Consider the following 20,578-nt stretch of genomic DNA (forward strand, 5'->3'; position numbering starts at 1 on the left):
TGCTGTGGGGTATCTCAGTCAAAGCTTTCCTGCCAACACAGGGTTGTGCCTCTCAGTACCTGGCCCCGGTCACCCTGTGGAGTGGCCAGCACATAGCTATCCAGAGGCCCCAAGGTTGTCCAAGCACCAACACTGTTCTCTGGGGCTCTCTGAACGCCACAAAGCCCGCCTGACCTGCCTGAGCCACATCGTCCTCAGACCATGTCCTTCCCAGATCTCCTTCACCACGGGGGCTGGACAGGAGGTGTGTCGGGAGGCAGGCAGAGACACTGCTGGGAGGAGCTGGAGGAAGGAGAAGGGCCACCCGGGCCGGCCCACGTGGCTCCACAGAGCAAAGGAAGGAGGGGAGAGCTCCCTGTGGGGCACCAGCTGCTGCGGGGAAGCGGGCCCTCCGGGCCACACCCCACCCCTCTGGGAAGTGCCAGCATCACCACTGGGCCAGCAGGGCCTGAGTTTCAGGAACGGGGCCTGGAAGAGCAGCTCTCCATGGTCAGGATTACACGTCTGCTGGTCTTTCCCCAGCACGGAAACTGCTTCCAGGAGCTCTATTTTGTTGAGTTTTTCTGGAAGCATCTGGCCTGCCTCCTTCCCTCAGAGGCCTGCCGTGCATTGTATTGTCAGTCACACCTGCACGTCAGCTTGGTAACCGTCTCATAATCTTGCATTTGCTGTGTTTTAGCCAAGGAAACTGGGATTTTCACATTTTGGAAACATGAGAAAAAAGAAGTTCGATGAATCGACAGACTACATTTGCCCGATGGAGCCCAGCGACAGCATCCCCAACAGGGTCTGTGGCGGCTACCAGGGCCTCAGCCCGCTCGATGTGCCTGAAGTGGATGGGCTGGACCAGGTGGGACAGATTAGCTGATGCTTGTCACCTGTCCTGTCCGTGCACCCTGAGAACGCACAGTAACACCGTGTGTGTCACACTGTAACTGCATCTCATCCCCTGCACACGTGCATGACTCAGAGGACAGTCCGGCCACCGTGCACCCTCGGGCTGGTCTCTCCGAACCCTGAGGGTGGCCAGGGCATGGAGTTGCGCCTTTGCTAAGGGGCCAGACTTTTGGAACTGCTGCCAAAGGTGGACTTGGGAGGAGAGACCCTCAAAGATGCTTGTACGTGTTTAGTGGTTCTTGATTCCTGTCTTCAGCACCAGTGGGACGTGTGAGTCCAGACGCAGGTCCAGAGACTGTGGACAACCCCCAGAGGCCCGGCTCTTGGGCCCCGCACTGTGCTCCAGCTGAGGGCCAGTCTCAAGTGCCTTAGGCCTCGGGCCGTGGAGTCTTGGCTCAGATCACAGGGACAGCAGCAGGGTTTTCTGCCGCAGTGACAATGTAACTGTGTTGTGCCTTCCTACGCAGGGGGTCACTTCCTTCTAGTAATAAAGAAACAGTATTTATGTAGGAAGCAAACAGCACAGCACAATCTTGCTGGGGGAGGAGAGCTGAGCACATCTGGAGACAGCATCCTGCTCCCTGCGTGGCCTGAGAGCCAGCAGCACCAGCCGGGTCCTCAGCGGGTGCACACAGGGTCTGCCGAGAGTGGTGGATGTGGGGGGTGGGGCAAGGAAGGCCGCCCAGCCCATGTGCCCCAGAGGAGGTCCTGTGGCTTCAGGCTCCACCTCCCTTGTGTCCCATGCACGTCCCGACCGTCAGCCACATGTGTCACGCAACCCTCAAAGTTGGTTTCCGTCTCAGTGGCATGAGCCGCCTAGCGCGGGGGTGGTGGGGAGACAAGGTGGCGGCCTTGCTGGAAGGACCGTCTGTCCTTTTATGTGTTTTTCCAGCTTCCACTGTGGACCTAGCTGAGCCTGTAACCTTTGTGGAGGTTGGTCTGTCTGCGTTGGCATCGCTGCAGCAGACCTGCCCTCCTGATTTAGAGGCTGACTAGCTGATAATGTGTCTTCCAGACGGGGTTCGTCTGGCCAAGGACTGCGTGAGCAACGCGCCTGGCTAGTCTGGGCTCTTGCTCTCCAGATTCCAGTTTGCCCCGAGGCAGCTCTTGGCTCCACTGAGTCCCCTAGGGCCTCATCTGCAAAGCATAACAGCCTCATCGGGACTGTCTGGAAGCCTGGGGCCTTGTGACCCCACTGAAGGCACTCTGATTCTTTCCCAGATGGAGCCAATGCTCAGATTTGCTTCTTAAACTGCCTGTCACTTCAGGCCATGGCCTCTAGCCTTTCCTGAAGTCTTGCCAGTGAGAGATGGACAAGCTCGCCCGCTAGCATGGCCGGTGTTTGACACCGGTGCCGGGGCCCCTGTAAGGCAGGTGCTCCTCAAGGCTGGCACCTGGGCGTGTTGGAGAGCCACATAGGGCAGGCCCTGTCCCTTACTTCTTATCACATCCCACTGAGGGTGTATCTCTGCATGCGCCTGTTTTCAAACTCTGCATGGACTTACGTCACTAATTCTCTGTGCAGCCTCAAGCAAGGCCTCTATGCTTTTTTGGGCCCCCATTTTCCACCTGTAAAATGAGGGGTTGGTTATATGCGATGCCCTCAGAAGATGCTTCCAGATTTACAATGCCCAAAAGTTTTAGGGAGAAGGAGCGGGCCAGCCTTACCTGACGGTGAAGGGAGGGGAGGGATATCCTGTTAGTGGAGAAGCTCCATCAGCAGCTCCCTAAGGACCCCCACCTGGGCTTAGACTGGGCACCAGTGTCTGGGGACCTGTTGGTGCCAGAAATTGTCAGTGGTTTCAGCATCCTGAAGTCCTTCGTCTTGGCTTCTGGAAATAGAGCGTCGAACACATGGGAAAGGCCATTTCTGACAGGACCTGCCTGTACCCTGTGCTGGCGGCAGGGTGGGGACCCAGGAGAGCACGTGCATGGCAGTGTGGGTACTGGAGGCCCTGCTTTTCCCTGGGGACAGGCGGCATGCACTCTGCCCACCTGTCACTCTCGGGGCCTGGCCCGCTCCTCGTCTGCACCTCTAGGGGGCGTGCCTGAGTGGGGCGGGACTCGCATGCCGTCCCTGTGAACCGTGCGTGGAGCCCAGGCGCACTGACCGAGCTGCCACCCATTTTACAGATGGTACCTTCGGAAGGCACTGTGACGCAGATAGGGCTCCTCTCCCAAGACATTCACCGCCTCACGGTAGGACCCTGACCCTCTCTCCACCGCAGGTGCTGGGAGGCCCCGTGAGTTTGGTGAGGTGGTGTACAAGGCCTGGGACAGCCCTGTCCCTACTGCAGAGCCTGTGTCATCAACACCTCTGCTAGGAGAGGACAGAAAATGGTGGTGGGTGCTGGGGCCCGAGCCTGAGCCAGCCCCGAGGCCGTAAGTGGTACAGACGCCTTCTCCACTGGCCTGCTGCTGGGCCTTGAGCTGTCCAGGGCACCGGGAACGGTTATGGACCGTGAGCAAAAACCAGCTCACGTGCGCTAGGCCTCAGGTCTTCCTCCCAGTCTCAGAGCTGGAGGAAACCGAGATGCTCAGCTCTGGGTCACCTGCCTAGTCGGCCTGGGGCCCAGGCCTTCCCCCTGGCCTGGTGGACCCTCTTCTGCCCTCTACGCCTATGAGATGCACATATTTCCTGTCATGCCTGTGACATCAAGGATATCAAGTCATGTGAGCACATCCGGGTGTGCCTGATGGGCACAAACTGTGCCAGGTGGAGGCAGCATGGTCTCGGGGAGAGGGAAAGCCCAGGAGCCAGGCCAGCCTGGTTCAAGCCCCTGCTCTGGGACCTTGGGCAAGTCATTCTCTCTCCGAGCCCCAGCTTAGTCATCTGTGAAGCAGGGCTAAAGATACCCTCCTTGTGAGGTTCATGGGCAGACTAGAGCTGGCAGGAAAAGGCCAGCCACAGGGAGAGTTCACAGTTTTGCAGCCCCGTGCTTTCCAGGGCCCATTAGTTTCCGATCTACTGCATCATTAAGCCCACTGGCTGCAGCATCTGTCCGGCTGAGGCCACTGTCACCGTCCTTTGCCCATCTATTGAGACACGTTGAGAAGGCTGTATTCAAGGACATAGCGGGAGGAGGGCATCTCCCGGAATCCAAGTGGGATCATTTTTATTCCATTTTTTTCTTGGCTCACGCGCATAAATGAATCCACGCAGCTCTGCCCTTATCACCTCTAATAGATTTCTGGTGGCCTTGAAATGGCAGCTTTGCCTCTAAGGTGTGAGCAATTTATTACCTTGAGAGTGCTGTCTACGCTGACCCAACACGCAGAATCCCTGGGACACCACGAACTCACAGGGTGCTGGTATCAGATGGGACCACACTCAGTGCCTGCTGCTTCCCGTGGAGCTGCTGCAGGGTGGCCTTGACCCAGGCCCTGTTCAACTGCGCCTTCGGCTGTGTCCTTTCAGACCATGCTGAGCCAGGACCAGATGCTGAACGACTCTAGCCTGGCTGCTCCCAACTCTGAGGACTGGAGATGACTTCTTCATGGCTGAGCGCCCAGAGAGGCACGTGTGGGGGCCCCGAGCTCTGCTTCACTGGGGAGCTGGCACACTGCCACTTCGCAGCCCAGACTGAGGCAGGCGGGGCACCTCGGACGTGTGTGCTGATGTCCGGGAGGTGGCCCCAGCGCCCCTGTGTTTTCAGCTGAGCTGTGCTCCTCACCACAGCTTTTATACCTTTTGTACTTTTATACCTGACTGCAGACCACTTGTGCACGAGGGCAGCGAGATGTCAGCTCAGACTCAATGGCTCATGCTGCTCCTGGTGACAGCTGGGAGGTTCTTACACCAAAGGGGAAGGTCTGTGAGTTCATAAAAGCTCTGCTGGAAAAAAAGTTCTGAATATTCTGTAGAGACTGAGCTGGGTGAAGTGATAATAGGAGCCCCCTCTCTGGGCTGCTTCCAGACAGAAGCATGTGTTCCCACTCGGGGATCTGGTCCACATGAGGGTATTTGGGATGAGAACAGGAAAGGAGCAATGAGACTCCCTCCCCAGCCCTGGCTGCCCTCAGTCTACCCTCGGTGTGCAGAGCAAGCGTGTCTCAGGTTCTCTGTGCTGCTGGGCCTCCCAGCCTCTAGCAGAGACGTCTCCGACTCACACAGACTCACGGGCCTGGCCCCAACCCCTGCCCTCACCCCGCCCTTGCCCTAGCTGACCAGCACAGCCTCCAGCCCTTCCCTGTCAGCCTCAGACACAATTGCCTGATCAAACAGCTCCCCCCAGTGGAAGGCCCTTGGGAATCTCAAATCCATGTTTCTGCAACAACTTTCCATCTTCCAGAGAAGCCTGTAAACCTCAGGTGTCTCCTACCTGAGGAGAGATGCCTGTGCCCCTAACATGCCTGCCAGCCCACCTTGCCCCTGAGTGACTGGCTCCCCTACCTTCTCCTCCTGTGATGGCTCTGGCTCAGGTCCCGTCTCTCCTCCTGATTTTCACAGCTGGTCTCCTGCTTGGCCCCTTACCTTTCCAGTTGGTTCCCTCCAGACTTTCTCTACCCCAGCCCGAGTGACCTTCCCAAAGCACTGTTTTACTCGTATAACCGTTCTGGCTAAGAACTCCTTGGTTCCAGAATTGGCCACCGATCAGAGTTCAAAGCCTTCATCAGCAAGCACCCAGGCCTTTTGAATCTTCAGCCTTCGGGAAGCCCTGCTGGAGCCTGCACGAGGGTCTTTCCCTCCCCGCGGGATGTACTTTTCCCCTAGTCCTGCTCACAGGGCCGAATGCTGCCTACCGAGCCCGGGAGGACGCAGCCTCTTCCAGGAAGCCTGCACCGGCATTTCCGTTGGAGGTCCCTGTGTCCCTTGAGTCCGAGCAGGCACTAGCTCACCTTGAAGTAATGTGTCATCTTTCTCCCATGCCACACCCACCCTCAACACAACTCACCAAGCACGTGCTGTGGGTGGGCTCCTGGGGCTCGCCTGGCTCAGGAGATCCATGCTGCTCAGTTCCCCTCCACCCACTCCTTCCTACGTCAGGTTAGTACCATCCGTGCCAGACCAAGGAGGGCTGGGGGTAAGGCATGACCACAGAGGTGCTTGCCTAAGGGCGCTGATGGTCTGCTGGGGACTCAGATCTGTTTGGGATAAGAGTGTTCCAAATGTCACAGATGTTCCCGTAGAAGTCTCTATAGCCTCAAACAGCAAGTTGTCATTTTTCCTGGAGGACTGGACTGGGTGGGCAGGGGGCAAAAAGGATCCAAGGCAGAGGTGATATTTGAATTTTGAAAGATGAAGCAGGTTCCCCAACCATGCCAGAGGGGAAAGGCGTGCCAGGTGGTCTTGAAAGATCTCAGCACATCCCAGGAAGCCGCTGTGAGGAGAACGGAGTTTCCCAGACTCCACCCCGTAGTTGCCGGGGGCTTGTCCCACGTGCTGCGGGACGTCCGGCAGGAGCCCGGGTCTCTCCCTCTGGACGCCAAAAGCACCTCTTCTTTAGCAGTGACAACCCAGAATGACTCCAGACTCGGCCAGATATTCCCCGGGATGGGGGCATGGCAAGATCTCCTCTGCCTGAGAACAGCTGACGCCGGGAGTGGGCTCAGAGTGGGAGGCCCAGGGAAGGCAAATCTGATGCCATGACCTGGAGCCAGACCAGGAAAGGCCTTAGAGACCAGGGCCCTGGAATGTACCCTGGAGACCCAGGGTGGCCAGGAGGGGACCAGTGGTTTAAACAAGAGGTTTAAAGCAGGAGATGAGCACACTGATATTTGTTTAAGAAAAATATCCGAGGGCAGGACCTTACTCATCACGCGGAGCCCAGCAGAGAACCTTTCTCTGGGTAGAGGATTCCGGAAGGATGCGCCGAACACATGCAAGTGTAGAGATGGGCTGCCTCCGAGCACCCCACTCCCACCAGCCCTGGGGGGGGGCCACCCTGTTCTCTAGAGGGCCCTCCTCCCTGTCCCTTACCCTGGATGTGCTGAATAAGAAATCCAGCGACACCAAGGTTTAGCAAGGCTGCTGCTACGCTAGTTTTTGTGAAAAGGGAAGGAGTGACTTGGAACTAAACAGACCCAGGTTTGCAGCCCAGCTCTGCCACCTGCTGGCTGAATGACCTGGGGACAATAACTTTGTCTCTGAGGCTCAGTTTCCTCCTCCTCTAGAACTAGAACAGAATCTCCACAGACTGTATGGCTTGTTATGAGGATTATACATAATTAAGTGCAGAAGGGTTGCTGCCCCCTCTCAGGTGACCGAGAGCAGGAGCACGTCCTCCTGGCTGTGAGCAGCAGATGGCAAGAGAGGTCACTTGTGACATGAAAGATTTAAGAAGTAGCTTCTGGAACCTAAATTTACTTGCAAGTTTGGTAGCTTCTATGTGTACCCACCCCTACCCTACCACTCCAAAATAGGGCCTGGCATTTAGAAGATGCTAGCAAAAAGACCTCCTCTTACCTCCATCTGTTGTGCAAAGTGCAGGGAGTCCGGGATTCCCGGGGCTCACCCACCCTGCTGATTCACCTGCTGCCCTGATGCGTGTGTTCTGAACACCACTGCTGTTTCGGGGTCTCCCACAGTAGAAGGAAGAGAGCTCACAGGGGGGGCTGAACCTTCTAGTAGAACTGAGCTTAAAAACAAAGCACTGGGGGGGGGGGCAGGGGCGTGAGGTCAGTTCTGCCCTGGCACTTTCGCCAGTTTTGACCTCCCATCGACACACACAAGCCAATCCACATGTAGGGCAGGCCAAGGCCTTCCAGGTGCCTAGTGGGTCCCCCCACAGAGCCACACCTCATGGGTTATCCACTTTGCACTGAAGTTTATTTCACTAGGCCATGGGGAAAGATACTAAAATGGAGTTCCTTCAGGCCTCCCCAAGCAAAAAGACCCCAGAAGTCATTTTGCCCCCAGCCCCATAAACCCTTCTTAGGACCACCTTGAAGAGAGCACCAACACGCCCAAGGAGATGTGAGGAGGCCCTTTGGAACGAGGCAATGCTACTCTCTCTGAAACAGAGGTAAGGGATTGGGGAAGTTTGCTAAGAGCAAAGAAGGTGTTAGTAGGTGAAAATCATGTCCTTGGTATACCCCAGTTTCTCCAGGTTAGGGTGAGCGGCGGTCTGGACCAGGGGTGGCGGGCCACACACCAGGATGAGCGTGGACTTCTCAGGAGCAGGGAGGTGCTCCTGGATCATGTCGGCAGTAATGAAGCCTGAGCTATACTTCCAGCCTGAGATTAAGCAGAAAAAAAGCTGTGGAGGTGCCAGGGCAAGTCCCGGACCCCAGGCCTCTTGCTCTCCCTTCCTAAAACCAGGGAGAGGGAGGAGAAGCTGCGAAGACTGAGAAGTTTGTACTACTGTTCTCTGCAGAAAGCTGCAAAGTAGAGCACTGGGCGCAGCCAGGCAGCTCTGTTCAGTTTTTACCCCAGGCCCCAGGGTGTGGGGCTCCTGGCTGGAGTCTGCCCGCAGTGAGCACTGGCGAGGATGGGGTGCAGGACAGTGAGGTGCGCTGTGCCGGGAGTGGTGTGAATCAAGCGGCCAGCCTGAGCCCTGCAGGGCAGTGTGTCGAGGTTTGTGGACTGGCTCCGTGGAGGGACGCCCTCTGCTGGACAGTGAGCTGTATGACAAGGTGGACACAGTTTCGTGCAGCATGGGACAAGCAGCCTGAAGGGTGTGGCGGCCTTGTAGAGTGTGTGGTGTGCACAGCTGTGGGTGGGTGCTGACTGCGGCTCAGCATGTGAGGACTGCTGTCCGGGTGAGGTGAGTGGTGAGGGGTCAGTGGCCATATTGGATGGAGTGTATGTGATGCCTCTGTGGGATGCTGTGTGGAATGCAGGGGGGGGGGCAGGGTGTTCAGGGTGGCCCAGTGCCTCAGTGTCCCTCATGACATGCAGTGCAATGTGGAGCGCCACTGAGATATCGGATACCTGCCTCTGACCGCCTTTATGAGCAGGTCATCCCCGATCCTCTCTCCTTCAAATTCCTATCTTTCCCATGGGGAGACAGAGCCCAAGTCCTCAACCCTCAAGCTCAGTCCTACAAACCAACCAACCCACCCACCCAGGGACTAGTCCCTGAGGTGGGTCAGGGTTGGCACTGACCCATGGTGGGGATAATGGGGTCCGTACCAACAGGAGGCCTGTCCAGGGTGTACCACAGGTCGAACTGATCTGGGTGAGTTTTGGCAACTTCTTCAAGCTCCTTTCTCATCAAGATGTCTTCCTCTGTCTAGAAAAAAAGCGGCATGAGCAAAGGCCCTCCAGAGACTTCCTGCTTATTCCCCAGGCTGAGCTCACAGGTTGGCACATTCCTGGCCAAGCTACCTCTACTCTCGTTTGAGTGCTGCCCGCACACTCCTGGGGCAGATGAGAGCTCTGCCTGCACTCCTGTGCAACTAACGTGAGTGGAGGAGCTGGGTGACTGCCCTCTGCTGGAAGGCCATGGCTCTGCAGCAGTGAGGTGGCTTCACTCAGAGGTTCCAGCCCCACCTCCAACATCCACACTGACACCATGCACAGCAAACCCAACTGACACAAGCTTAGTGTGGGCCCAGGATCTTCTGCAGGGAGTGCAAGGGGCTAAGGCACTAAATATGTGTGTGTGTGTAAATATTTATAAATATATACTTATATATAGGTAAAATAACTCAGCACTGGCGAGCTAAAGGAGAGAAACAGAGGCTGGGGCCTCATTCAGGGAAAAGGCAGCCAGAGCTGAAGGAACCCTGCCACAGGCTCAGTGATGCTGCGCAGAAGACCTGGGTCTTAAAACTCTTTTTATAACCCTTGTCCTGATAATTCCACATCTGGGATTCTGTTCAAGAAAATAATCTGCAATGATCAAGTCTAGGCACAATTATTCACTACTGTCATTTATAACCAAAAACAATCCAAATGTAGAAGATTTTGTAAATTATGGTGCAACTTGATACAGACTCTGACAGACATATTCATAGTTTTAATAAAAAGAAAATGCCTGTATGGTAATGTTAACTAAAAAACCCCACATCTATATGTATGTAATTGTAAGTACATAGTGTGTAGAGAAAAAGGACAAAAATAAGTAAAATATTTATATAGTTCTGTATTTTCCGAAATTCACATTTTGGAAAATTCACATTTTGGAGGGCTGCTATGATGTTGTACTCAGATGGGCAGAACCGTGTGTTAAGAAAGGAAGGAAGGAAAGCATGGCGCTTCGGGTTGACTGGGGAGACAGAAAAGTTAACAAAACAAAAAAGAAGGCACAACAGGCCCGACTCAGCTTCTCACCAGCCCTCCCACAGCCACAGGCACGCGGGCGGCCTGAGCTCAGGGAGCGGGTCGGGGGAGGAGTGAATGCAGAGCCCAGCTCAGCCAACATTCCACCCGCCCCACCCCTGCGAGCTCAGGGCTGACTCAGCGGAACCGACCTGGTTGGCAAAGATGAGGGATATCCTGGTCCTGTCTTGGGGGTTCTTGGTGATGTGGCGAATGAGCTGCAGCATGGGCGTGATCCCTGGAACACAGTATGTGGGCAGGCCGGGTCTCGCTCTCGAGGCCCGGTCCCCCTGCTCTGCAGCAGCTTGACCCTAGCTCTACTTTTCTCACGTCTGTCCCCCCAAACCAAAAGCGGGGGACAGCCCTTCATTTTGGTTTTCCCTTCTAATGCAACAACAAATGAAAAGCCCTTTCTCACTTTCAGATGGCAAGATGGAAGGAGCACTAGCTCTGGTTTGGGAACTGGGTTTCACTCCCAGCGCCCTCACTAACTCCCTGATGGGGGTGACTCAAGCGCCAGTCTGAGCTCTTCAGGGTCCTCACTTGTAAAACAGAATTAATGGCAAGTGAATGTGATAGTTTTAAAGGTGCTTATTATGGTGCCTGGCAAGCTGTAGGTCTCCCTGCGTGTTTGTTTTCTTCTTTCAGGCATTCATTTTCAAAAGATGGGAGTCAGGCTTCGGCTGGATCCAGAAGTCCTTGGGGGACCACATGTGGGCCTGTGCAGCCTGCCCCCAGCCGCTTCCATGTCCCCAGCCTGACTCTAGAGGCTCCAGGGCTCCTGGGCAGCCGCCGTGTTGGGGAAGGGGAGCAGTGCACACAGGGTCAGTTTCAAGGCCTGCCATTGACCCTGCATTCCATGTAAAACAGCCAGGCTAGTGACTCTCTCAAACATCACCCCTTGTAGGACAAAGCAACTCCAAAGTCAGAGAGGCCTGAGGGAGGGCTCACCTCTGGATGAAGCCCCCAGAAGCCACTTACCTGTGCCCCCAGCGATCATCCCCAGGTGACTGGCCAGTTTTCCTTCAGGCTTACTTGTTTTGTACTCCTTGACTGAAAACTTCCCTGAAAGCACAGAGGACACGTCTGACTCCTGGAGTTCCTGCCTGAGAGCCTGCAAAAGGTCACTGACTTTCCTCAGGACGTCCAGGAGGCCGGTCTGCCTAAAGAAGTGGCTGCGCCATTTTAAGCCAGAGGAGCCAGCCAGGGTGACCTCCTCGGCCAGCCCTGGTGCAAATAAAAGATCTGCGGAGATCACCAGATCTTTCCTTCTGCAGGAGGAGGGTGGTCATGCCGAAGGGACTAGGGAGCCTCACAGAGCACTGCCGCCCACGGCAGCGAGCGAGGGATGAACGTGTGAGTGAGGGAAGGAGCCGGACTCCATACGTCCATTTTCAGCACTAGTGGGTTACATGTTATGAATCAGGTGATGATGAAACACCAAGTCACGCCCCTACCTCAGTGGTGTAACGATCTTGTGAAATGAGTATGTGAATAAATGTGTGGCAACTTTCAGGGCAAGACCACGTGCCTCACATCTGAGGAGTTTTCTAGAACAATGGAACCACTGCAGGAGATCTTCTTCCTCCCGACAGGAGGCCCAGTATGAACCCCCAGTACCTGGCCCGTGATAGAACAGGCGCCCAGTTGGCCCTCGGAAAAGAATGGTGTCCCCGATTTTCATGTTGTCCAAGTACTGTGTCATCTTCCCTCCGTCTGGATAATTAGGGTGTACATTTTTGAAGTAGATCTGAAAAATAAGGCAGCGTGGCTTTCGCAGCCTCAGACCTTAGGCCACAACCACACAAAGCTCTGCCATTAGAAACCATGCGTAGAAAATCCTCTGCACTCACAGTTGTTCTAAGCTACCCCTGAAGATTTCACCAGGTCAGCAGCTGCACTGCTAAATGCCATGGCCGGGGCACGTGTCCCTTCTCCACCCCACCATTCTTAATAGGCTTGTGAGGGTGAGACAGCTGGACAAGGGGGGCATCATTCACCTTTATAATTAAGTCCACAAAGCCTTGATCATCATCACTGGACACGGGTGTGTATGCCCTGGTCACCAGAATACCATCAATGTTGGCCAAGAGATGGACATAGTTACCTACAGGAAAGGCATCAAATGTCGAGTCAGCATGGCTGGCCCAAGTAGGACTCAGGACTCCCCCAAAGAACTGAGCTTCAGGGAGGGGGGTGCATAGTGCGGCAGGTACACGGGAGGAGGGCCACACAGAGAAGGAGCCCAGACTCAGATGTCTGAATCTTAAGCCTGTCCTTGTCACTCCGTGCAACCCTGGGCAAGTCACTTCATCTCTCTGGGCCAATGGGGGTGCTACGCCTGCCCCACCTCCATCCCAGTGTCCTTGTGAGCCTCACGTACAGGAAAATGCTGTCAGGGCTTACTGTGTCAAAGTACCCTGTGGAGTGGGAAGAGCTCAGTGTTGGAGGCTAACTATTAAAAATGACAGGGGGAGCTCCCTTTTCAAGCAAAATATGTTGCCTTCACAAAGTCATTTCTTCCTTAACCGGATGCATCGGAGTCAGTAAGTGAGTGATGGCCCCCTCATCTGTAGCCTGCTGCCTGGCACAGAGAACCCCAGAGCTCACAGGTGTGTAGGACTCCAGGATCTGGACGCCCGCAGACCAGGAGTTCTAGAGAGAACACTGTGTCTTCCTGTGTCATGGCTCTGCTAAGAGGCAGCAGTGACGTTTTGAACCATGGAATTCTGACCGTCCAGGGCAGAGATGACTGGACCAGCTGTGGCCAGAAACCTATGGGTCATAACTGCATCCCAGTGCCACATGGTGCACTGGGCTGTTCTGACTTCTGCTGGATCTACCACGGGAGACTTCAGTGACTAAGGCAATTAGTCGTGAGGGCAGAGGCTGCAGTAAAGAGACGCTGAGAGAGGCAAGAGGAAGCTCTGTGCCAGAGCGTGTGAGGGAGTAGAAACTGTACACACAGGAGCCAGAAGTGGAAACCTGGAGAGAGACAGAGAGGGGAGGGAAGGAAGAAAAGAAGAGATGGAACTCTGGAAGGGTCAGTCCTTCTAGTAGCTTCAGGAACATGAACCAAAGTCTTTGAGGAGGCCTGAGGCACAAACTCTTGGGGTTAAGAAAGGACAGGCTCAAAGACTCTGACTATGGCCTGGCTGGGAACCAGGGACACCCAGCAATAAAAGCCTGAGGCAGCTTCCTTCTGAGAACTACTCTGAAACTGGAAACCTTAAATAGGCTCTTTCAGTTGCAGCCAGCCTGGGCCTGGTCTGGTAGCATCCCCAGAGAAAATGGGGCTGCCCAGGCTGATCCTGCAGGCCCCGTCTCTACCCAGTTTCAGTTCAGCCGAGGTGGGAAGCATCACCAGTCTCTCAGGGCTCACAGCAGACTCTCCCAGAAGCTCCTAAATCACCTTGTCCCACTAACTTTGCACTGCCTACACCAGGGATGAGGAGAGAGAGAGTGAGCCATGGCAGATTCTAAGATACATTATTTCTCAAAGTTTTTTTAATTCTTTTAGCCCTCTTGCCAACAGGTCAGGCAGGGGGCTAGAAGGCAGGCCAACACTGAGCTGTCATGGATGAAGAAGGAGACAGGACACAGCAAAGGGGCTGAGGAGCCAGGCTGGCTGCCTAAGGGATCATGTTAACACTTGCTGGAAGTGAGGTCAAGGTTTTGTCCCATGTACACAGGCCATGAACGAGGCTCTCCACCAGGCACTTGCAGTGTGTACAGAGTTCTGGATTTTTAGGCTGTGCACCTGGCAGAGGTTTTCCACCTCAGTGAGACTAATTCAGCTGTCTGGTGGTGGTAAAGACTAAAGTTGGGGTGACTTGGAACTCTAGGACTGCAATGGCTGGTATTTACAATGGGTGCCTCCTTGAATGGGTCTGAGGCCCCTGCTGAGAATCCATGTGGAAGTCAGGGGTGGGGGGCTGACTCCCTCCTGCCTCTCCACACATCCTGGGCTTCCCTTCTGACTGTAGGGGAACATCAAGGTCTCTCATCCTTCCCATGTGCACGGACAGCACTTTGCAGTTTCTGAATTTTGACATCTATCAGTCACTTTATCATCACAATGCACCAAGAGGCAGGCAGGCCTGGGAAATCCTATTTCATAGTTGGGCTCGGTGGGGTTGAGGGACTTGCTTAAGGTTGCCTAGCAAGGTGCCTACCATACAATCTTAAGAGCTTTTGACTCTAGACTCACTCCTTTTCAATGCTCATTGCAAGGTCACTTCTGTGTCAGCCCAAATCTAACAGAAAGCAATGGACTCTCCTCAAGCCCATCTCCCAAACACTCTGAGCCCATGCGTCTCAGGCAAAGTAGCAGGGCAACTTGTACACCCCAGTTGAATTTCTAGGTTTCCTCACCCAGTCCTGGTAATGAAATCAAACACCACTCACCTACAGGAAGCCCTAAAACATGGTCTGGTGAGGGCAGTCCAAAGCGGAACCTCCTGGTGTTGTGGCTGACTTGCTAATAAAACAGAAAACAAGGCAGGTTCTGTCAGCTTCCTAGAAGCCTTGCTGGGCAGCTCAGATGCCCGGGAAAGGAGCTCCCTGTGGGGCTCTCCCGGCGTGTATGCACACACAAAGGCTGTGGGGAGCAAACTGGAGGCTGTGAATACCTGTCCCACCACCCTGCCCTCCCAGCCAGCACCTTCCCCACCACTCTTGGCCTCCTCTTTCACCTGCTGACAGTGTGGTTTGACTCATTACCTCTTTCTCGATCAAGGGCAGTGGGTACTTCATTTCAGGGTTCTGTAAGGTGATAAGATGTCTCCTCCTTGAGTTCATGTTCTTCAGGGCGAGGAGAAGTATTGTAACCCCAATGACGGAGATGGCAAGGAGCAGGGACGGGTCCTAGCCAGACACAATGTGGGCAGGTCACCTCTGGGCTGGCCTGCCAGCCCTGGGCAGGACAGTTCTCAGGCACAGAGGAACCTCCTCCACAACCAAGGCACAAAAGCTGGGCTGTGCCTGAAAGAAACTGGGATAAGGAAAGGTACTAAAAGAGAAAGCAGGCTGAGTGTTTGGGAGACCCAGTAGGAATGGGTCAGCTGCAGGTCAGACAAGGAGGGTTATTTCAGGCTTCCTGAACCAGGCTAAGTGGATGACCTGGGAGTTCTAATGTCACCAGGTCCTTCTGCCCATCTGCCTCCATCCTGGCTAGAGCCAAGGGTGGCAAGCCCTGGGAGTCCCCTCCTTGAGGTGGAACGAATGATGACATTGCTTCTAACACACAATTTGGAATGAAGGTCCAGTGTCCTAAGACAGAACTAGAGGGGCCACCACTCCCAGCCTCCAGTTTAGGCTGGGTGTTAGGGCAGGGAGAGTACTCACGACCTGGGGGTGCTCTATTACCTTCGCGCCTGGGAACACACCACCTCCAAGGTGTTACAGGGGCCCGAGCACTCACCTGTCCGCGGCCGCGCCAGCCTCCGCACCTGCCTCCAACTCCGCCCCGCATCTGGCCGGCTGCGCCGGACTCCACGGCGCCCGCCCGCCCTCCTTTCCCGCCCTGCGCCCTGTGGCCCCGCCCCGCACGTGCCACGCCCCGCCCGCCCGCACGGGGTCCTGCGCGGCGTGCCCCCCGCTCAGCCCGCGCCCCTTCCCCTCCGCTCCGGACCCGCGCCGTCCTCCCGCGCCTGACGCCGCGTCCCCGCCCACTCCCGCCCACCCTTCCGACTCCGGGGGCCCCGTCGGACTTTCCGCGGCTCCCACCCGCCTCCGCGACGTCGGCCTCTGCCCCGGGAGCCCACCCGCAGTGAGACGCAGAACATGTTGACGCGGGCTGCCCGGCGGGCCGGTGCGCCGCTCCCAACCCGCGGGCCCTCTGACTCGGGGCGCCGACCGCAGCTCCGCCGGACCGACGGCAGCGCCGCGCTGACAGGTAGGGGCCCGAGGCCGGGGAGTGGGGCTCGGCCGGAAAACGCGCGCCCGGACCGGAGGCAGCGCGCGGCGGGCCCCCTCTGCGGTGACCCCGACCCCCACCCCCACCCCCGTCCCGAGGGGCCAGCGTCGGAAGGTTCTTTCCCGCGTGACCCTGACTCTGCTCCTGCCCAGGCCCCGGCCCCTGCAGAATCCAGGGGCTCCCGTGGCTCGGGGCTTCCTGGTTCCTAGTGAAACAAGCCTTCCTTGTTCTGTGATCCCCTCCCTATCCCGGTTCTCTCCCTGAACACGCCGAGCTGCCCTGATGGAGAGCTGCCTGTCCTCAGCTGGTTTAAATTGTGGCAAGGCTCGAGGGAGGGGATGCTGGTAAAGGAAATGGGAAGTTAGGCAATTATAAGCCCATGACTGTCTGTCAGTCTGTCGTATCCATCCAACCATCCATCTATCCATTCGACATACATAATGAGCTCCAACTCTGAGCCTAGTCCGGAGCGAGGTGTTTGCAGGGATGGGGTTGGGGGTGTGATTTAGTTAAAAAAGACATTCAGTGAAAGCGCTTTTTCATTCATTTATTATTGGGAGAGGGAGATGACTGGTACCCAAGATTAGACCAATGGGAGGCAGAATGGCAGGGATGACGGCTATGTGGGTTCTTCACAGTATATCTGAGAATCTTGCTGACCCTCCTCCCCATCAGTTCTCCCATTGCCAGTGGCAAAGGTAAATTCCTGCTTCCTGGGCCTGAATGACAGAGAAGCCAAATAATAGATTCCCATCCCATTCAACAGCTCCTGTCCCATTCACCAGCCCTAATCCCCAAACAGACCACCACAGGCCCAGGTATAAGGGATACCTGCAGGCACCAGGATATTACTGTCTGATATCTTAATTTTTGGCAATATAATCAGTGTAAAGTGATGGCCTGTGGACTGAATTTCAATACCTAAAGAGACTGAGTATCTTTCATATGCTCATTTCCCATGGAGATTCTTTTTCTAAAAAACAAACAAACAAAAAACTCTGCTCATGATTTTTGTCCATGTTTCTACTGAGTTGTACTTGCTTACTGATTTTAAAGTCTTACATTTTTTTAGAGACCGCTTCTTTGCTAGTTATGTGAGTTACAAATGTTTGCAACTTATTCTTTCTTTCTTTCTGTCTGTCTTTTTCTTCCCTCTTCTCTGTAACTGGATGTATTTAGATGAATGCAAGTTTGTCATTGCAATGTATGCAAATATTTTAAATTATATTTCATTGATTATGCTGTTACATTTTCCCAATTTTTTCCCTTTTGCCTGCCTCCACCCTGCACCCCGCACTCCCTCGGGCAAGCCTCACACCATTGTTCAGTGTTTTACCTTAATGGTTAGTGCTTTTTGACTTGCCTATTTCTACCCAATGTTACAAAGAGATTTTATATTTTCTCTGACAAGATTTAAAGCTTCTCCTTTCACATTTAAGTCTGTGTACCACCTAAAACTGATTTTTGTGTTTGATATGAAGCAGGGATCCAATTTAGTTTTTCCACATGGATAATGTGTCATTTTGGTAGCATTTATTGCATCTCTCATGCCTGGCCACCACCTGCATTGTCCTCCCTGTCATATATCAGTTTTCCTATCTACCTGGTCCTGGCTGCTCTGTTCTCTTACACTGACCTAGTTGCTCAAGCCCTGCGGCAATACCATGCTGTTCTAATTATAATCATTTATAACAGGTGTTTTCGTCTTTCACTCATACAGTCATTGGTTCTCAGCTCAAATAGTCCTTCCTCAGACATGCCTGCTCCTGTCCCCCAATTTAAATAGATGTACACATCTCATTTTAATCATAGCTTTTACTTTAGTTTGTTGTTATTCATCTTGAATATTCAGTCATTAAAGAACTGATTCTCACATTTGCCCTGCACTTCTGTTATGGGGCAGAGACCTGGTTTCCCCAGGGTTAGCGCAGTGACAGTCATGCATGGACGAACTCACACCTCTGTCCTGCAGCGTTCAGCACACTGACTGGTACGTGCTAGAAGCCCCGTAAATACTAAAGAGAGGAACAGCCCTTTCCTTCAATACTGTATGCTGCTTCCTCCTTGCTTTGTTTGGCTCTGTAAGACATACCACCAGATGATATACATGACATACATCTACTTATTCACTGTTCCTCTTTCTCTGCTGTAATGTAAGCTCCAGGAGGACAGGACCTGCTTTGTCTAGTTTAACTCCTGCTGTATCACAGGTAGAATAGTGCTTGGCAATTGGTAGATGCTGAATAAACATTCATTACATGAATGAATGAATGAATGTCATTTTCTCTGATTCAATCAAAAGTCTTTATTTTTCTGTTTGGAATCTAAAGTTACTTCTCCCTTTCTTGTGGCTTTCTTAGTAGTTTGCCTCTCCTCTCCATCTTCCATTCTCATTTTCTCTGCAAATCCTTCCCTGTTACTAGAGAGGCAGATAGCACATCCTCCTTTATTAATTAGATCAGGATAAAAGGGCGGCATTTATCTGGAGCTCCCAGTAATTTTGAGAGGGCAGGGATGTGCCTCCTACACACTTTATATGTGTTCCTCACGTACTCGTATGCTGCCTGGATTTTGGCTTATCTTCTACTCATCCCCTGAACTTTACTGTGAGCACGCACCTCTCATTCTCATAATGCCCAGCTTGGTAACAGGGCCTGACTGATTCGGACTCCAGCCCGTGGGATCCATATGTTGTGGCTGCAATGAACAAATTCACATTAACTACGGAAGTCCTGTGGAGAAAAAGGGACAGCATGGTGCCCTGACCTTGCCTGGACAGGCTTTTATTGCTTCCCTGGGTACATTACATCAAGGATGTTCCTCATTTACTATGTACGGGTTTGCTGTAGGTGATTACCTTTTACAGATAACAAAGGAAAGAATGTTGCTAATTACTTCAAAGAGAAGGATGTTTCAGATGCAAGGGAAAAGTGGTTGAACTGGTGGTTATACTCTATACTGGGGAGGTTTAGCACAGATTTTAGGAAGCTGCTTTAAAGATACACAGTAAACATTTGTGCCTCAATCCAGGCTGAGGGAGTTTTAGCAAAAACAAGCCTCATGGTAGCCTAGGTATAATGCAGGCCTGATTCCCCACAGGAAAACCGGTCCATGGGTTCTGGTCCTATGTGCTGACTTGCTCCCTGTTGGTTTTCTGAATCAGGGACTGGGCTACAAACATCATACCACGCAGGACGGTTCCCTAAACCTGACAAAGAATGGGCCCTCAGCAAGTGTTTGCTGCAAAAAAGAAAGAATGAACATCAGTGTTACTCTGTAAGCAATAGGAGACCCTGCCTTATAGGGCAGCTTCTCCAGAGCAGTCCATGCCTCCCTCACTGCCAAGACTCCCCTGGGGGAACGGATGCCCTGACCAGGCTGATGCTTAAAGAGCATTTGCTCTCTCAACAATTTCCAGGCTTTTGTGGACTTCTTATTACTTTTTAACCTTGAAAATGATTTATTTCCATTTTACCCCCTGAACAAATGACCACCTCTTAGGTGTTAGCTGTTAAGCCTAAATTGTAGTATGCTCCCCCCCCCCCCCCCCGCAATATACCTACATCTTAATCCCCAAAACCTGTGAGTGCCGCCTCATATGGCAAAAGGGACTTCGTAGCTGTGATGAAGAGCTTGAGATGGGTAGACTATCCTGGATTGTCTGGTGGGCCCAACATCACAATAGTCCCTCATGAGAGGGACGCAGGAGGAGACAGAGAAGGCAATGACAGAAGCAGCAATTGGAGTGGTGAACTTTGAAGATGGAGGACGACACTGCAAGTCAAGGAATGCCAGTGACCACCAGAAGCTGAAAAGGGCAAGGCAAAGAATTTCTCCTCAGAGCCTTTGGAAGGAACCAGTCCTGTGTTTAGTCCAGTGAAACCGATTTTATACTTCTGGAATCCAGAACTGTAAGAGAATACTGCTGTGCTTTTTAAAGCCAGTACATTTGTGGTAATTTGTTATAGCAGCAATAGGAAACTAATGCACTAAATGAATGTTTTTTAAAAAGTACTTTTTATTTATTGTTTTTAGAGGAAGGGGGAGAGAGAGAGAGAGAGAGAGAAACATCAGTTTGTTGTTCCCTCATTTATGCATTTGTTAGTTGATTCTTATTTGTGCCCTGGCTGGGGATCGAACCTGCAATCCTGGCATATCAGGATAATGCTCCAACTAATTCGGCTATGGTCAGGGCACAACTGTTTTTGTCTCTTAGGGCCTGTTTGTTTTTACTTGGATTTATTCCAAAAACATATTTCTTGTGATTGGGGTTGGAAGAGCAAGGAGGTGCCCCTGCCTCTGGTTTTGATGCCCTTGTTGCTGTAATTATGGGTCTCTTTTCCCATGTGAACAGCCTGTCTCAGCAGCCTCCTGCTGCCTGGCCAAGTCTCCAGCTGGTTGTCTCCGCCGGGCCGCACAAGTGCACACCCACTCCATCCCTTGCTCTTCACCCTGGCTCTGGCCTGTCCTTTGTGCATTGTGCAAAAATGTCATCCCGACAAAAGGATGTCAGCAGACAAATCTAGTTGACTGGGGCGAGCTTTATGAGGAAACATTGG

General features: G+C 53.4%; 2 protein-coding genes across 11 annotated transcripts in view; one reads left to right on the forward strand and one right to left on the reverse strand.

The window, feature by feature from the left end:
• The window catches only part of PPFIBP2 (PPFIA binding protein 2), a 134,007-nt gene extending 126,543 nt beyond the window's left edge, over nucleotides 1-7,464 (forward strand). For 4 of the 9 annotated variants that reach the window (XM_053672241.1, XM_053672240.1, XM_053672246.1 and 1 more), the window contains 3 exons: nucleotides 680-850; nucleotides 3,031-3,096; nucleotides 4,316-7,464. In XM_053672241.1, the coding sequence (XP_053528216.1) occupies nucleotides 680-850; nucleotides 3,031-3,096; nucleotides 4,316-4,387 (309 nt within the window). In that variant the 3' untranslated portion in view covers nucleotides 4,388-7,464. Of the gene's footprint in view, nucleotides 1-679; nucleotides 1,340-3,030; nucleotides 3,097-4,315 lie in introns of those variants that run through there. The other 5 variants (XM_053672242.1, XM_053672245.1, XM_053672244.1 and 2 more) reach the window with 3 other exon arrangements.
• Nucleotides 7,465-7,689: 225 nt separating this feature from the next.
• LOC119059782 (NADH-cytochrome b5 reductase 2) lies at nucleotides 7,690-15,602 on the reverse strand. 2 transcript variants are annotated; one of them, XM_037159600.2, is made up of 9 exons: nucleotides 15,525-15,602; nucleotides 14,825-14,968; nucleotides 14,510-14,582; nucleotides 12,103-12,209; nucleotides 11,723-11,852; nucleotides 11,084-11,167; nucleotides 10,255-10,340; nucleotides 8,972-9,071; nucleotides 7,690-8,074 (listed from the first exon to the last, which is right to left on the reverse strand). In XM_037159600.2, exons 1-9 carry the CDS (start codon nucleotides 15,573-15,575, stop codon nucleotides 7,902-7,904), a joined length of 948 nt encoding a protein of 315 aa, XP_037015495.2. In that variant the 5' UTR covers nucleotides 15,576-15,602; the 3' UTR covers nucleotides 7,690-7,901. The 2 variants fall into 2 exon arrangements, with proteins under 2 accessions (XP_037015495.2, XP_053528223.1); XM_053672248.1 differs by lacking the exon at nucleotides 10,255-10,340 and having other exon boundaries at nucleotides 8,972-9,067.
• Nucleotides 15,603-20,578: the final 4,976 nt, after the last annotated feature.

Source organism: Artibeus jamaicensis, unplaced genomic scaffold, assembly GCF_021234435.1.
Source record: "Artibeus jamaicensis isolate MK-2021 breed Jamaican fruit bat unplaced genomic scaffold, CSHL_Jam_final contig_759, whole genome shotgun sequence".
Lineage (NCBI taxonomy): Eukaryota > Metazoa > Chordata > Mammalia > Chiroptera > Phyllostomidae > Artibeus > Artibeus jamaicensis.

Excerpts from the sequence above, each read along its gene's own strand:
- LOC119059782 (XM_037159600.2), bottom strand. The coding sequence starts at position 15,575 with ATGCGGGGCGGAGTTGGAGGCAGGTGCGGAGGCTGGCGCGGCCGCGGA. Across the intron at positions 11,853-12,102 it reads TTGTGGACTTAATTATAAAG|ATCTACTTCAAAAATGTACA; the intron begins GTGAATGATGCC and ends CTTATTTTTCAG. Across the intron at positions 10,341-11,083 it reads GATGATCGCTGGGGGCACAG|GGATCACGCCCATGCTGCAG; the intron begins GTAAGTGGCTTC and ends ACTGTGTTCCAG.